The sequence below is a fragment of the Acanthopagrus latus genome, chromosome 19 (genome assembly GCF_904848185.1).
Source record: "Acanthopagrus latus isolate v.2019 chromosome 19, fAcaLat1.1, whole genome shotgun sequence".
Lineage (NCBI taxonomy): Eukaryota > Metazoa > Chordata > Actinopteri > Spariformes > Sparidae > Acanthopagrus > Acanthopagrus latus.
In genome coordinates, this window is record NC_051057.1 from 17,645,759 (window position 1) to 17,662,359 (window position 16,601).

At 44.7% G+C, this 16,601-nt stretch overlaps 2 protein-coding genes and 1 long non-coding RNA gene across 5 annotated transcripts in view; 2 read left to right on the top strand and 1 right to left on the bottom strand.

Moving 5' to 3' along the window:
* The first annotated feature begins 91 nt into the window (after nt 1-91).
* LOC119008660 lies at nt 92-1,779 on the top strand. Its single transcript, XR_005071479.1, has 3 exons — nt 92-147; nt 1,011-1,075; nt 1,366-1,779. It is a non-coding gene; the product is annotated as an uncharacterized LOC119008660 (long non-coding RNA).
* A 1,138-nt stretch (nt 1,780-2,917) lies between these two features.
* chst2b (carbohydrate (N-acetylglucosamine-6-O) sulfotransferase 2b) lies at nt 2,918-5,840 on the top strand. The gene has a single exon (XM_037079215.1). It carries the CDS (start codon nt 3,849-3,851, stop codon nt 5,244-5,246), a length of 1,398 nt encoding a protein of 465 aa, XP_036935110.1. The 5' UTR covers nt 2,918-3,848; the 3' UTR covers nt 5,247-5,840.
* A 2,557-nt stretch (nt 5,841-8,397) lies between these two features.
* The window catches only part of LOC119008657 (sodium/hydrogen exchanger 9-like), a 67,086-nt gene continuing 58,882 nt past the window's right edge, over nt 8,398-16,601 (bottom strand). For 2 of the 3 annotated variants that reach the window (XM_037079214.1, XM_037079213.1), the window contains 2 exons: nt 9,337-9,442; nt 8,398-9,240 (listed from right to left, as the gene is read on the bottom strand). In XM_037079214.1, coding sequence (XP_036935109.1) covers nt 9,070-9,240; nt 9,337-9,442 — 277 coding nt within the window. In that variant the 3' untranslated portion in view covers nt 8,398-9,069. The remainder of the gene's footprint in view (nt 9,241-9,336; nt 9,443-16,601) is intronic. The other variant, XR_005071477.1, reaches the window with a different exon arrangement.

Genomic DNA, 16,601 nt, shown 5'->3' on the forward strand with positions numbered 1-16,601 from the left:
ATATTATTTATGTGTCTGTTACATGCACGGGTGAGATTTTACTGCATATGGAGAATGGGAAGAAAAAAGAAGTAGTAGAAGAAGAAGAAGAAGAAGAAGAAGAAGAAGAAGAAGAAGAAGAAGAAGAAGAGCGAGGCAGACATCTGGGTCTGTATGCACCAGCTGTCCTCCTGGCTCTGATGGTCACATCCACGCATCTCACAGTCTGTCTGCATTGCTTAAACTTATGTAATCACATATCTAACTAAATCTGTAACAGAGAAAGCACAGTGAGTGTCCAGCTCGCTGTGTTTTTGCATTTTCTCCCAGTGAAGGCGGTTGTTGAGAGGGACAAAAATGTCAAAGGGGTCTGATGAAATGTGAACACAATGTGAAACATGAGCCAAAATAAAATGTCAGTACAAAGCAGGAGGGAGAGAAACCATACTGCACCTCAGAGGGGAGCGGTGAAGAAACATAATCCAAACCGAAAAGGGAAACTGTGACAGCAGCAGATCTTTTGAGGTGTCATAGTGAAAGTACAGACCTTAATTAATTGTGAATTAACAATTAACAATGACACAAAGTCTAGTAGTTCAGTATAAAGTGTCTTAAAACATAGAATCAAAGTCTGCTAATCTTTCCAATTACAGAGTTGGGATTATCTGATCTGACTGGCTGCTGCTGTATCACATCCGACGAGGAGTTTTGTAATACTTGTTTTTTACAGGTTGGCATATTTAATGGTAAGAAAGTGGGGAAGAAAACAAGCAACATGTGTGAAATTTCCTTGAAGTCACCGCCCGATTACCAGATTTGATTCCACACAGTGATGAACGATATGGATTTTTTTCAGCTGATACGATAACCGAAGAAAAATCAACCAGAACCAGAATTACAAATTCGGTTAAAAGGCCTTTATTTGAAACATGACTAATTACAGAACAATATAGCCATGTATAAGTATTTGTGTTCCTGCTCCACTCATGACTGTTTTCCTCACTAGTTTCTGTTAAACTTCCCCTCAGCAGGCCACTGAACTGAAGCGAGGTGTTGCAACTTTCATTTCCAGTCAAACTTCTTCAGTTCAGTAAATGTAAGTAAGGTTGTTTTTTTTCAACCATTTACATTTTCATCAACTTCTATCACTTATATTTTTTGAGTTAGTCACCCTTAAATGGCCAATTACCAGCAACAAATATGACTTTATAATGAAAAATCACATGACTAATTTCTCCTTTAAAAGTTCAAATGTCACAGTATTATCATTAAATCATGTCGGGGTCATTTTCAGTACGTTTTGAGGTAATCAGGGGTCATTTCAAATATGTTGCACTACATTATTTCAATAAATCACTGTTAACAAGATTTACTCCTTCTTTTCAGGACTTCCACTTGAAAAAGCTCACACATAACGTTACAAATCCAGTCTGAGAGTTCTGAGGAAAGCTGAAACATGCTGCACGCGGATACAAAACGCTGCCCCCCCCCGTAAGTAACATTCACAGAGGGGCTGTTTTATTTTATGAGCATTTTAAAATAAGCTTCTCCCAGGCTGCTCCGCTTCTGAGCAATTATACTTGCAAGTAGTGATGAGGGGATCCTGTAGCCGCACTTTATTATCCAACGATACAGCATCCCACAACAGCCACAGAGTGATCAACCCAACCTAATTGGGAAGGAGGAAACAAAGCATGACGCGCAGTTGTGTGTAGGAGAGGTGGATACAGACTTTTTGTTTGGTGCATCACACGTTGTCAGATTTGACTGAGGAGGAAAAGTAAAAGGTACTGAACGTTACATTTGTGACCATGAGTGCTTTATTTTTCTCTTCCTGTTGCACATTCAACACTTTTAATCTGTCATTCACTCAAATGCTCAAATCACACACATCATCTACATACATGATGTATAAAGTGATCTGGAAATGTAAAAGACATCTATTGTTGTCATTTTTGAGGAGGAAAAAGAGAAAACAATCTGTTTCTTTGTCTCAACGGGGAGCCAGACGCTCCAGCAGAGGGCAGCCTGCACAAAGGCTTTGAGCCGTGAACAGCCGCATTGAATGAACGCCACAACATGAATAGCCGAGGGAACAAAAACGCTCACTTCACAGAGCATGAAGAGTAATTATTCACTGTGGAGTCTGATAATCCAGCCCATGTCCGAGCTCAGTGTCACTTGATCTTTTTTTTTTTTTTTTTTGACAAACAACAAGGCTTAAAAATGTTGTTTATCCACTGTTTGTACACAGATTTTCAGTTGTATGAGATGTATAAGTACAGTAAGGTCACGACACGACGACAAACATTACCATAAAATCACTAAGTCCCAATCTGGATACAGCGCTGCCAGGGGGATTTCTCATCAGGGGTCAAAAGGTCCACTTTCACTTTCGTCCCATTCACTTGTGCGGCGGCGCTGTAATCCCAAACTGGCAGGCCTTGCAGGAGAGATGATTTTCAGTCTGCAGAGCATGTGGTTTCCTCTGTTCGAACACATGGCGAACGTACAGCTTCCCCAGGATTTGTCAGTTCCTGGTTGAGCAGCTGTCAGATGTCAGATGTCAGCTGATTCCACACAGGAGGAGCGTCAGTCACTGCTGCCAACTGGTTCCAGCACAGTGGAGGGAAAAAGAAAAACATGGAAATGTTCCTTTAGATCTTATTGATTGAATCTTCTTAAATCACAGTTTTCCCTTTTGTGCTGCTGTACTTTCAATTAATAACAGGGTTGTTCCTTTAAGGAGCTCTGACAGGTCCAGGCTTCCCTCTTGAGGCCGTAGCTGGGAAACCAAACACATTTCATTTCAAATATTGATTATTCTCTGTAGTCATGCACTCTGCAGAGAACATATATCACATTAGGAGGGGGCCCTTAACGGGAAACAGATGTTTTTTGTTTTTTTTTTGTTTTTTTTTAACAAAACGACGGAATGTGACCACACACTCCTGTGCAGCACCTCCACCTGGCGCTGCTGCGCGTCTTACGCAACAGGGTGGAGCGTGCAGCGTGCATGGGTGCAGATAGTGACGGAGACCTCTGAAAACATAACAACAGCATCATTTCCCACCGTCTACCATTGCTGCGATCTGTGGGGGCCCGGCGATGCAGACGGACGCGCGGCGCGGTCCAATGGCGCGGGCTCGCTGACGCACGGCGCCTCGAGGCGGGCCAATCGGGTCCCGCGGTGGGCGGGACCTCTCCCCCTTGTATTCTGATTGAATCCGTCCAGTATGTATTAGTTGGACGAGCGGGGAGAACAGGAAGAGCTGTTGTGTTGGAGAGGGGGGGGTGAGATCTTCCACACACTCTCTCTCACACACACACGCACACAGAAAGACGCGGCTGACTGTGGATCCCGGCTGCTCGCTGCTCCGTTATGGCAGATGCGGAATGATCCGAGCCGCAGCCGGGCGCGCCGACTCGTGACGGGGTTTTTATTGTCTGCGGTGGCTGGATCTCCCAAGGATGCATCAGATGATAACTGCGCAGGGATGCCTCCGCTGAACATGGACAAACAGGGCGTCTGTTACAATGATGAAGGCTCCCTCTCCTCCTTCTTCCTCCTCCTCCTCTCCTTCTTCGTCTCTGTTGTGAACACGGGCCACCCACAGGATCGCCGCACCGCTCGCCACGGACAACTTAAACGCGCCTCTCACGCGTCGTTCCCATGAAGACCGTTGCGCAGTGCAGTGAAAACGCGATATCGTGTCGTGGATTTTCTGCCTATATATTACCTAATCAGCTGGTGTTCGGCCGGGCTGTCGGCTCCCGGTATAGGCTGCATACATTCTCCAGAGCGGGTCGGCGCGCAGTCGACGCGAGGAGCTTCGTCAGGTGGTGAGAGCCGCTCTCCGAGGGCACAGATGAGAGGCAAACAGTATCATCCGCCACTGAAGTTGACAGCGCCTTGGGAGAAGGATGCTGGCTTTGGGAGGAAGCTCAAAACCTACAGGAATCATACCAAGATAATAGCACAGCCTGGGATCGTGATGAAAGTGCTCCGCAGGAAGAGGATTGTCTTATTTATGGCCTATTTCTTGCTGCTGGTCCTCACTATGCTCAACTTGGCTAATTACAAATGGACTAAGGAGCCACAGCAGTGCAACCACCAGATGAGGAGCACCACTTATCAGAGCCGATCGGACATTCGCTTCCTCTACAGGCCCTCGCTGGCCAAAAAGAGACAGCTCATCTACGTCCTGACCACCTGGAGGTCGGGGTCGTCCTTTTTCGGGGAGCTTTTTAACCAAAATCCGGAAGTGTTCTTCTTGTACGAGCCGATGTGGCACATCTGGCAGAAACTCTACCCGGGCGACGCGGTGTCTTTACAAGGGGCAGCCAGGGACATGCTGAGCTCCCTGTACCGCTGCGATCTGTCCGTGTTCCAACTTTACAACAGCCCCGGAGGCAAGAATTTCACCTCCCTGGGACTGTTTGGGGCCACCCTCAACAAAGTGGTGTGCTCCTATCCCCTCTGCTCAGCCTACAGGAAGGAGGTGGTGGGGATGGTGGACGATAAGGTGTGTAAAAAGTGCCCCCCTCAAAGCCTTAGACTGTTGGAGGAGGAGTGCCTCAAATACAACACCATAGTCATTAAAGGGGTGCGCATTTTGGACGTTAACGTGCTGGCGCCTCTCATGGAGGATCCCTCCCTGGATTTGAAGGTGATCCACCTGGTCAGAGACCCGCGGGCTGTGGCCAACTCCAGGATCAAGTCCAGACACGGCCTGATCAGGGAGAACTTACAGGTGGTCCGCAGCAGGGATCCCAAACTTCGCCGGATACCTTTTGTGGATCCCGGGCACAAAGCCAACAAGAAGGACGGCTCAGATTACCACTCCATAGGAGCCATGGAGGTGATCTGCGACCGCACCTCCAGGACTTTGAGGACTGCCTTAAACCCACCCAGCTGGCTGAAGGGGAAGTACATGGCCGTGCGGTACGAGGACCTGGTCGAGAACCCGGTCAAGATCTTGCGGAACATCTACCGCTTCGCCAACCTCACCACCAACCACGACATCGAGTCATTTGCACTGAACATGACCAGCGGCTCCAGCTCCTCCTCGAAGCCATTCATCGTCTCGTCCAGGAACGCCACACAGGCTGCTAGCGCGTGGAGAACAGTGCTCAGCATTCAGCAGATCAAACAAGTGGAGGACTACTGCCACCACTCCATGTCTGTTCTAGGGTACGAACGAGTCAGAACAGCCGGGGAGGCCAAGGACTTGAGCAAATCACTACTGACACACTCCAAACTGTGAAAAAAAAAAAAAGTACCCGCCACCAAAGACCCTTTTAATTTAATGTTCATTTTTGCATCGAGTGCCGTTTCCTCTTATTGTGGAATTAAAGCTTTACTTTAAAAATCAGTGTTGGAGGAGCTCCACTGGCCACATTTGGAATGTATCATGTTACCCCTCAGATGAATTGCAGTGGTATGTGAAGGGACCACTCCTTTTATACTGGAATATTGGATGTGTTTGACAATGCGGGGCCGCGAACAACGACTCAATTAGTGAAGCTGCAACAGTGAGCGAGGGGGAGAGAAACAAAAAAAATAAAAATAAAGCATCAACTGTATAATTCATGTATCTTGTTATGAAGACACTTCAAAGTGGATGTTTTGGGGTTATTTTTGAATGTTCAGAAACCTTACAAGAAATCTGTTTGTTTTTTTCCAAGTCTCCATACTGTCTGTAAAAGTGAAAAAAAAAAAAAAAAATAGTGGACGAAAGACAAAAAAACAACTGATTTAAAAAAAAGATTACAAAAAAAAAAAATCTCATTGCTAATGTTTATTTGTAAGACCTGGTTGAAAGTAAGAGACAATCAATAAAATTGGTTTGTTGATGTGCCATAGGTAGAGGTGTGATGATGAGTAGGCTAGACCAGAAGTAGCGGTAGTGCTATTTCTAGATTCAGACACACATACACACAAAAAAAAGAGGATGTTTTGATTTTTGTCACAGAGTCCTCGTAGGATGATATCATGCACTGTGGTACAATGTCATGGCTCTGGAGCTGGAAAAAAAGTCTCTCTCAGTGTCGGTGTAAGCAGTCTGTTCTACCATTTCAAATGTTTACAATTGCTTGCTCTTATAAAAGAAAAAAGAAAAAAAGAAAACACATGATCTGGGAATACTGCATTCAGTAAAGTTCACAGTAAACAAGTTTCATGAGTTTATGCATCTGTGTTGAACAGTGTCGTGTGCGACATGAACCGAAAACACGGGGAGTTGACCGGTGGGTGCACGAGGCAACGTTCCCTCTGAAGGTGGAATGTGTAAGAATTCTGGGTTAAAAAATAACAGATTATCGACACATTGGGAAGAAATGTCTAAATTTAACATCATGGCAAAGATGTCTGTGTATTGTGTAGCAGAAGTTAGCATGCTCACCCGTCCTGTCTCGTAATACCAATCCAAACTCCCCGTCTGGACCGCTAACTGCGTGGCTAATTGAGCTAACCAGCCAAAAGCAACAATTAGCTGTTAAATCTGCTGATAAGCTGGAACAACACGTTGAGCTCTTCAAAATCGCAATAACAAAGAGACCGACACGTTACATGTTTACATGCAGGTTATGTAATTATTTCTTTCTTTATATGTATGAGATGTTTCAGTGCATCATTGATCGCTGTGCCTCTGCTCACCACTTGAGGACAACCGAGATGGACAAATGCCACTCGTGTGTCGTTACATAACTTAAATGTGCCATGTGGAGTCTTCTAGTAAACAAAGTCTTTGTTTATGAAAGGCAGTCTTCTTCCTCCCTGCCTTTCGCTTGTGCACTGATGTGGTTTCGGTTTACCGCTTACCTGGACACGTTCTTACTGTCAGACACGTATGTGCAGCCATCTGCGTGCACGTGTATCCTCATGCATGACAATCAAACACGGAGCTAAAGCCAAAACTGCTCAGAAACTCCACAGAGTACCTTTAAGGATGTCTTTGCTTATGGTATAAGACTGAAATACTTGTAGAAGTAATAACTGGGAACATTAACTTAACACTAATTAACACTAATATTAAAGGGTAACTACACCAATTTTAGACATTAAAGTGTGTTTACACGCCTTGAGGAGTACTACTGCATGTGTGAAAAAGGTAATTTAAAGCCTTTTATGGCTCCAGAGGAAACCACATGCAATTTGATGTAATAGCCTCCAGTGATGTCTCTCAGTAGCTCAGATGCATTGTGGGTATTACAGTTGCTAGGTCCTGGTCTAGCATTGCTTTCCTTACACTTAATTAAGTTTGGACACTTCAAAAACGAATCAAAATCGATACAACAGAATCAGAGATGTCGCCTTTTTTTATTCCACCCGTTCTTCTTCCTTTTTAAAACACAATGCCTACATCACCCACAATGCATCCCAGCCACTGAGTGACATCACTGCTGGCAATTTATGTGATTAGGTTCAGCTTCCTCTGGAGCCACAAAAGGCTTCAAGGCTCCAGTACTGCCCAAGAGCTGTAAACAAACTTTGAGGTGTAGAAGTTAGAATGATAAAAGTCAGAGGGGTCACATCATGAAAACCACATCAAAATTTTAATTTAGCTTCTTGAGTGCCCAAAAATACATTCGGAACTTGCATCAAACAGCGTTTTTTTCCCTTAACAAGGTTGTACAAAAAAAGCAGTTTGTTCCTCCTGCAAAAGAAATAGATGCTTTAGCTGGTGGGCGTATGTTAACGGTAGCTCAGCGAAAACAATGAAAATAAGGTTTATGGTTCAGTAGGAGGAACTGTCACATGCTGAGGAAGAGTTTAAAAATGTCGGATCTTACTGTTTTGTTACTCCACCGTGTTGCCGCGCGTCATGTTTGGGTGAACTATTGTACAGATAATGGCCCCAAATCTCAGCAATTCACACCTAAACTACAAGGATTTCACTCTGAATAAGACGGAGGAGGCTTCTTGGTGAAACGCTGCTGCTATTCTTCGTTTTCTCAGAACAGAACCCAAACTCGAATATCGCCGAATACCAAGGGGGATACATTGTATTTTTTCTCACAGCGAATGAGAGCGGAAGCAGAGGAGCATTCCATAGATGCACCCATGCATTCACAACATAGAAAAAGCCCTCACTTGAAGGACAATGGCTGTATTAATGTGAGACAAACAGTCCCACAAAGCCTAACCTTCACACATTGGATTTGTGCGGTGCACACACAAAACCCTGCTCCACACCACGGAGGAGAGAGGCCCTGAGATTTACAACGACGCACTAACTCAGAAAGTGCAATCTATAAAGAAGTCTCACATGCTGCTTTTCCGAATGCCGTTAATACACTTAAGCGTCGGGAAGTATTCGAGCTCGCCGCAAGAATGATAAGCGAGACGTGGAGGGAGATTGGCGGGGGTCATAAATTCGGCGGAATACATTTTAAAAGGATTGTGGAGGAAAACAGTGCAATAAAAGTTTTTAATAAGGAGTTCGGGAAGAGCAAAGCAAAGTTGGCACCAAAAAACAAAAAAAATACAATTTCAGCTGATGAAGGGAAATAACATAGCTTTCAATCACAGTCGGGACTCATGATTGATTCTCTCTAAAGCTCAAAATATTATTGAAAGTCCCGTGAAGCTGCTCCCGCGAGTAATTAATGTGACTTAGTATGTTGTATTTTCACCAGAGACATCGCATTATAATACTGCTTACTGTGTGAAAAGTGCACAGTTCACACACACACACACACACACACACACACACACACACACACGTGTCAACTTCAGCTTCCTGTTTGTGTTTGTGTGAAGACATCAGGCGTTTAAGGTGTACAGGATTTATCATTCTATTTCAGCTATTAAAATTCCTTGAAACTGGAGCGAAACAAATCATCAGCATGGTCAGAGGGAGAGCAATGGCCTCTGTAATTGTTTTTCTCTCCCTCTGCGAGTGTGTCTCTGAATGCACGTCAGCGCGATGGGGGTGCGCGACCTTTCGGGAGCTATTGTAACGCCGTCTCCCGGTCGGCTCCTCTCAGATGCCCCGGCCAGTGACCCCATTCGCTGTGGGAGGCGCGGGCCGTAGCCTCGGGGCAGCACAGGCTGATAAGCCGGGGTTAGAAGTGACTCCTACAGCTTCAGGCCTCCCTGGCGAGAGCCGCAGCAGTGCCAAGCCCCAGGTCTCCCTCCAGCAGGTCTTCCTGGTGCTCGGATCCAGAGTCGCCTCCCGTCGATAGAGGCTGGTTCTCCGTTTTCTCCGCATCGCGGGCAGAGTCATCTGGTTCAATCTCACACAGCTGCTCTTCGACCTGAATTGCAAGCGGAAAATTATGATTGATAACCTTAATTTCTTTCTGTCCTCTGAAGATATGCAAAGGACGTAGCGACACAAGGGGAAATCTTACCTCCTGGACATGGGGGCTGCCGAAGAGCCTGGCAAAGACCCCGCAACACCGTGGGAGCGAGTCGGACAGTGGAGGGCCGCAATGTGTCAGCAGAGGCTTCAGATATCTGTGACCTTGTTAAGGTACGATGGCAAAAGTGTGTACGTGTCAGTGACATTTAGCAGCAGAGAGGGGAGTGGTTTGTTTTTAGCCATTTCCAAATGCGTTCTCGAGAGCGGAACCAAAGCGGTTTGCAACTGTGAGAAAATCAAGATCAAGGTGTGACATCTTAGTGCAACGTATGTTAAAGGAGAAGTTCACCCAGAAATTTAAATTCATGTTGATGGAAAGTCACACAAAGTCTCGTGGCCAACAAAACATTTCTGGAGTGTCAGAGCAAAACAGCTGAACTGAGGTAGATGTGGACCGGAGAACTAAAATAAAATGACTCCGTAAAGCTTGTACGATGTAATCAATGTCTCCAGAAGCCCCGAGATCCCAGATAGACTTTATTTACACTCCGGAGGGGGATGGGTGAGCTCATGCAGCCACTTCAGACGGCGGTACATGCTGACGCTTTTAGTTTAGCAGCTGCAGGCAAGATTTCTGCTTAAAAAAAAGGGTGTAAATAACGTCTTTTCAAATCAGTTCAGGATCTCTGGGCACCCAGTTGTTTTTAACGTTTTACTTCAGTTGTTGGAGAGTGCTGCAGAAATGAGCTGGGGTCCATGAAACTTTACCCTACATTTCCATCCACACAAGGGTGGGTAGATAATGACTGCATTTTCATTTTTTGGGTGAACTTATCCTTTGAGTATGGGTGGTATCAGAAGGTTTCAGCGGAATGTTTATTGTTTGCAGGCGTGGGAGGGCGAGTCAGGGGTCAGTGACTCTGCTGGAAAAACCCGCTCAAAGTGAGTCACTCTTTTCTGGGGAACGGCACGTCATGCATGCATCTAGAAGCGCACAACATTTTGTGATTTATCAGGAATGGGGAGCTGTAACCACAAGACATTTGCTTTTTTTTTTTTTTTCCCCCTCTTGAACATACTGTACAGATGTCAGAACTAGAAATCCCAGTCCCGCTGCATAATACACAATCAGTCATCTTGTCACTCAAGAACATCAACCCAGTCTTCCATCTTTTTAACTCACCCCCCAAAAAAAAAAAAAAAGTAAAATACAATAGAAGACTACATCACTTCCTGGAGGCGCAGCGCACTCAGAGCCTGAACAATGACACAGCTATTTTCGCTGATTCCACTGACATCACTGCACCGAATGCACATAATGTAACTAAATGATAAACATCGGCGCTTTAATGTTAAGCACACGATCCCCCACATGACACCACTGTCAGCTCACAGTCATTAAGTGCTGGTGGCCTCTTCTGCGTACTGCAGAGAGGAGCTGCATATTACTCATTCGAGCTTTAGGTGCTTGTGCTATTTTTGTTTCCGAGCTTTGCCGAGCTGTTAGCATATTTAATATACATGCGCCAGCTCATGTCTGCCGCTGTCTTAAGTAATAAAAGCCCGTGATAAAATATGCAACAAAAGGGAGACTTTCCAGGAGGGAGCGCTCTACAAGAGCAGATCTGCCCGATGGAGATAAAAATAATTTACTTGCAGGAAAAAGGAAGGGCGTTATCTTGTTTCAGGCAAGATGGGTCAGTCTTGTACTTGATTAAAACCAGAGGCAAGGTCGGCGCTGTATTTTAAAATGTGTTTAGGTGTTGATAAAAGGCAGTACAGGCAGCTCGTTTCTAATTAGTTTTGAGAGCGGGAGTAGAAGGGGCTGGTATTCTGGTGCCAGATGTCCTGGTGATGGTAGGTAGTCACTTGATATTAACAATGACATATTACACACCCCTCTGACTCGGCTTCCTGGGACCAGAGTTCTGCCTACAGTAGCTCAGCGACAGACGGCCTTGTAAACGCTTAATGCTGCATCGTCTCCAAAACAAGACGCTGGAGAAGAAAAAAAATAATTTAAAAAATGACAGTGCACTTCCTGTAAACAATAGTTCTGATTAATAATTGCCCTTCTGCAGGTGCTCCCCTTGCGCCTTTGGAAACAGACAAAAAAACACTTCAACAATCCTGTAATTTCAGGACGAAGGCAACCTTTGTACCTCAGAGCTTACAATGAATAATGAGGGACTTAGATGTTGCACACAGCTACACAATCCCCTGGCATGAGCACAAAAGACAAAGAGAAGAGGAAACTGATCTGTTCTTTGGTGCCAATACTTACATTCTGCTGCCCGTTATCAGCAATATGCAAGAGGTGGGAATTATGGGCACCATTCTGCCAGCTAACAGGATTTATTTATAAATGTCTCAAATGAGGGAGAAGGAGGAGAGGGTGGGGGGTGAGGAGGCAGAAAGGGGGGAATAATGACTTCATTGGGACCTGCAGGAGAGAGAGCGGTGTCCTCCTGTTCCTCACCAGCATAACACTAGTGGTAATTATAACTGCTGGAGCCGCTTTGAGCTCCACAATGGCGTCAGGCTGTTTGTGTATGTGTGGGTGTGTATGTGTGTGTGTGTGTGTGTATCTGTGGGAAGAGGTGCTGAGTAGCTGTGTGGGAGATGAAGCCTAACTGCTGTTTCAGCCGCCGTCGCGGCATGCATGTCCCCCGTGTCACCTTTTTCCTGACCTTTAACCAGTGGAGGAAAGTAGCCGAGCACATTTTCTCGATTGCTGTACTTTAGGAGAGTTTTAAGGTACAAAAGGGAGAGAGGGATGATCGAGCGCCATTTTTAGCTTTTTTGGCTTTGACCCTCCACATTAAAGGGGCTCTGTGGGACTCGTGTTGTTAGTTCAGGTGAGCCGAATCCCCTTTTTAAATAATTTTAGCTTCCTTTCCTCCCTGTTAGCGGAGAGGAGAGAGGCACCGGGACGAGACACTCGAGAATCTGCCCGAAGTCGCGAAAAATCCGACCGAGTCCTTCACAAAGAAAACCAGTCCAGCAGCATTAAAAGAAATCATGTACAGGCTTGTACAGGCAACCGAGAGAGACGAGGAAGATCTTATTTTTCATGTTACAATCAATTACAGTGTTACAATCCGCTCAACTACAGCTGATAAAAACAGTGGCATGCAAATTATGACAAATTGCTACCTAGAGCCACTTTTAAACAAACGGTTTGACACTGCAGTAAACACGTTCATTCCCTTTCGTGCTGAGCATTTCAAGGGAAGATCAATAGTGTTCCTGCATCTGTCTTCAAAACAGGAAGCTACAGCCAGCAGCAGGTTATATTAGTTAAGAAAACTGCTCGCTCCGATGTCACTGTGACGATGCCCGGGAACCAGCGCAGTCCCAGGAAGTCACAGCACCCGGCCGTAAAAACAGTCTGGCACGTAACATTTCAAACTGCATCCAAATGTGGTTCGGACCTGACTTTCCCCCAAAAATCGCATTAATATAATGTGTTGTTATAGATGACAGTAACACTAAAATTAGCTTTGCTCTGAGCAGCTTTAACAATAAATTACTGCTTGTAATGCATCAGTTATAAAAAAAAAAAAAAAGTAACAATACGTTGCATGTACAACACTCTGGGGACCGCGGTGCATAATGAGTACTACTTCTGTCTCTAACACAATACAAAATGTCAGCAGCACATATTTACAGTAAGTGCCACCTCCCTGTAACTGTCACTTTTTTTGTTTGGTACTGTTTATGCCATGCTACTTTAGTATATTATGTAGTACTTTAAATATAGGTAACAAGGGTAGATTTAACTCCCACACCGCGCCACAGACCCATGCAAAGGCCGAGCCCACCGTGTAACGGAACCACCCCAGGTCTCTAAAAACACGGGTGGCCTCTGGGATGCCAGACGCAAAACAAAAACATCGGTTCCCAGCCCCTCAAACTACAGCCTGCAAAAGCCTCCAGCAGCAGAGCATCAAACAGGCTTTGATGTCTGTCAAAAAAGTACACGTTTGTCCTAATGAGCCTTAAAACCAGGCGTGCAGGGAACAGTTTAAGGGAGCAGCGGTACAGTTTTCCTTCAGCGTGAGACAACAGCAAGCCAAGTTGACGCTCAGTTACCTGGCAGCAAGATCCAGGCAGAGGCTCCTCTCACCTGGTCCACATCAAAGCAGCTCCATAATGTGTTTTTTTTTGCTTCATCAATGGGAAACAGTGGCCAAGACTGCGCCTTTCATCCTGCTCACAGCTCCCCTCATCCCCTCCTTCTCTCCCTTCCTCACATTTACATGCGCATTCTGTCAAATGTGCAAATTAACCCACTATGTGGACATTTAACCGTTGCCAAAGGGTGTGTTAACACTCTAGTTACTATGGTTACATGGACTGCAATGTTGTGGTGCAAGCACTGAAGACATATGTCACACGTCAAATGCTCGCAGTGTGTCTTGCTGCCTCGGTAGACGCTACAGGGTGCAACTGTCTCGGTCCAAATGTAAAAAACTCTGTTGCTGTTTATACGCTTTGGTTTTTTTCTGAGGATTAGACAAACGTAATCTATGTCTTTACTGATCCCCTGAGGGAAAATTCAACTGTTGCAGCAGCACAAGGACAGAAATAAATACAGACAGAGACAGTAAAAGAAAAATAAATAAGGAGAGGTTATTGAAAACATAATACAGTACAACAGAAAAATGAAAAGGGAGAGCAGTGAGTGTTCAGAATTGGAAGTTGTGTTGTGCAGGTGTGTTTGTGGTTTCGGGGAGGGTGGGGGTGGAGGTCCACAGTCTGAGGCGCTCTCTTTTGCACCTGACCCCGTGGCGGAACATGCTGCCCATCTGCCACAGCTCATAATGGAGAAGGTGTGATGGGGTCCTCCGGGCTTTGATCTTGTCCTTCATCTTCCTCTCCGCCACTGATGAGACCTAGTCTGACTCACCAGATGTACAATGCTGCTGCAAAGCCTGAACTGAGACTGTCTCAGCTGGCATTCTTCTCCCTTCCCTTATCTGTGCTCAAAAGCCCCGTCTCTACAGGAAGCAACAACAACCACCTCTGAGCTAGCAAGCAACACTCTGTTGCGTGTTTCCCACACATATATTTTACTTGGGTAGTTCACCCGCGTATATCAACAACAGTCCAAGTATATCTGGCAGCCCTTTTTCACATTTCATACTATTTTTAAACTGTCTGAGAGAATGATATCCTCTACATAAACACTCAATTTTCTCCACTTTCTTTTTCTGGATAATCACTGAGACAAGGGGAGATCCTATTCCTCTTACAGACCACCACCTGTTTGTTGGTCTTGCTCATACTGACCTTCTGGGCTCTGCCATAGCACCATGTGGAAAAGCTCTCTATTTGTCTTGCGCATTGTCCTTGAGATGCATCCAACAATGGAGAAGTTGTTAGACGACTCTTGCAGGTGTCAGTAAACTGAGTTAAAATGGAAGTTTGAGGGGGAACTAGTGAAGAAGAAGGGCACCAGTACATTTATCCCCTCAGAGGCACTGCCATCCACTCTTGACATACTGTGGCCGACCAGTGATGAAGTCCATTGGCTGGATGGTGTTGAGAACACTGGAGAAGTAGAAGATCGTGGCGCTCACAGTGCGTACCCGCTTCTCCAGAGGGCCTTGTGTGAAGATGGCGGCATCCATGTGTTGATTCCTTGACATTTAGAGGGGCTGGTAGGTGGATTCGGTTACCTTCTTGCAGATTCAGCCAAGCTGTTGCTGCATTTACGCTAGGATAAACTAAGCTCGCAGCTGGACGTAGAGTGCTATCAACATTCCCATCTAATTCGTAACAAAGCCAATAAGCAGTTATCTTGTTAAATTAGGTGTATTTATCTGCTTTTCAATCCTGTCTAGACTGTTTTTCAGTGTGTTTTTCTGTAAAAAAGTAATAGTTTCTCTTATTTTTTCTCTTCAGCAGTAATTGGACCAACCAGCAGCTGGAGAAAAGCAGAGTCTGAATCAATGTTTTCACAGGCTGCAAAGCTGAAAACGCAGAATTCAATGTGAAATAAAGGCAGGAAGGACATCATGTCACATCCAGGTCTGTGCTTTGCAGTTTACAGATTTCACAAGGTATTCACCCACATTCACCTCTGCATTTTTCAGCCTCAACTGAAAATGGGTTTGATTAGAAACTCTCTCAACCATACGCAATAATCCATTAATGATTTCCTCTCAAATAAATCCAATGTAAAGCAAGAAATATCAACCGGTTTTAAAATTTTTGTTCTCAAGTGTCCTCAGTAATGTGAAGCAAAGCGTTTGCTGGAAACTTGGCAGAGTTTCACTCATCAACACCATCCTGTGAAAAACGGTGGTGGAGAGAGTATCATGTTGTGAGGAGGCTTTTCAGCAGCAGGGACATGGAAACTTGTGAAGACACAAAACAACACAGGCGCTTCTCAAAGAACATTTCAGAATGTAAGAGTGAAGCAACAATACAGTACATGGAAATATCCTATACAATATCTTACAACTACTTAAAGGTTCACAGCTGCTCCCACATACATTTGATTAAGTTTGAGATGATAGTGAAGAAGTTGAAAAAAAAAATCTCCAAACAGGGTTTGTTTTTAAACAGATCCTGCTTCAAACTGCATTTAATAATTATACAGTTATCTATACTTTCCAAGCAGCATTTCCAGGCTTTTCCAGCACCTTACAGCTGTGGCAAATTACATACTGTATGCATGTATATACACATGCTAATTCATTTTTTTTGTTGTTCTTGTAATGTGTGCTATATTCATCTTGCAACACAACAAGATGCATAAACACTGAGGGATTTGAATTGTTTCTAAAGAGATGCCATTACCTCATAAATTCAACTCTATTAAAGTGTCATACTATTGTCAGAGAGAACAACAAGCCAACTTCAGCGAGCCAAAGTATGACACATATTGTGACTATCCAACAAAACGATTGACTTGAGGCTGGTGTGTTTTCCAGAAAAAGCTCAATTTTGCCTGATCTACAATGTTAAATCTGCTTTTTTGGACCCTTTCTCATCGTTGTGAATGGTTAATGGTTTACAAACAATGTCTCATTTCCCCTGCCTGTTTTTTTACTTTAAATGCACTTCTCTAAAAAAAAAACATTAACACACTCAGGCATTGGATGAATACTCTAAATGAATTCATGGATGGACCTGCATTTCGTTGTTTTGCAGCGGAGACAGAGTCTATAAAGTAAAATGATGTGCTCCTTACCGAGCACCGGGCCAGGTCACGGGGACCATTAAGTGTCCAAATTAGATTAGCTTACGCTTAATGCAGTCCTCATGAAATTCCACTGCGGAGGACAGGGCCAGTGTTTTCTT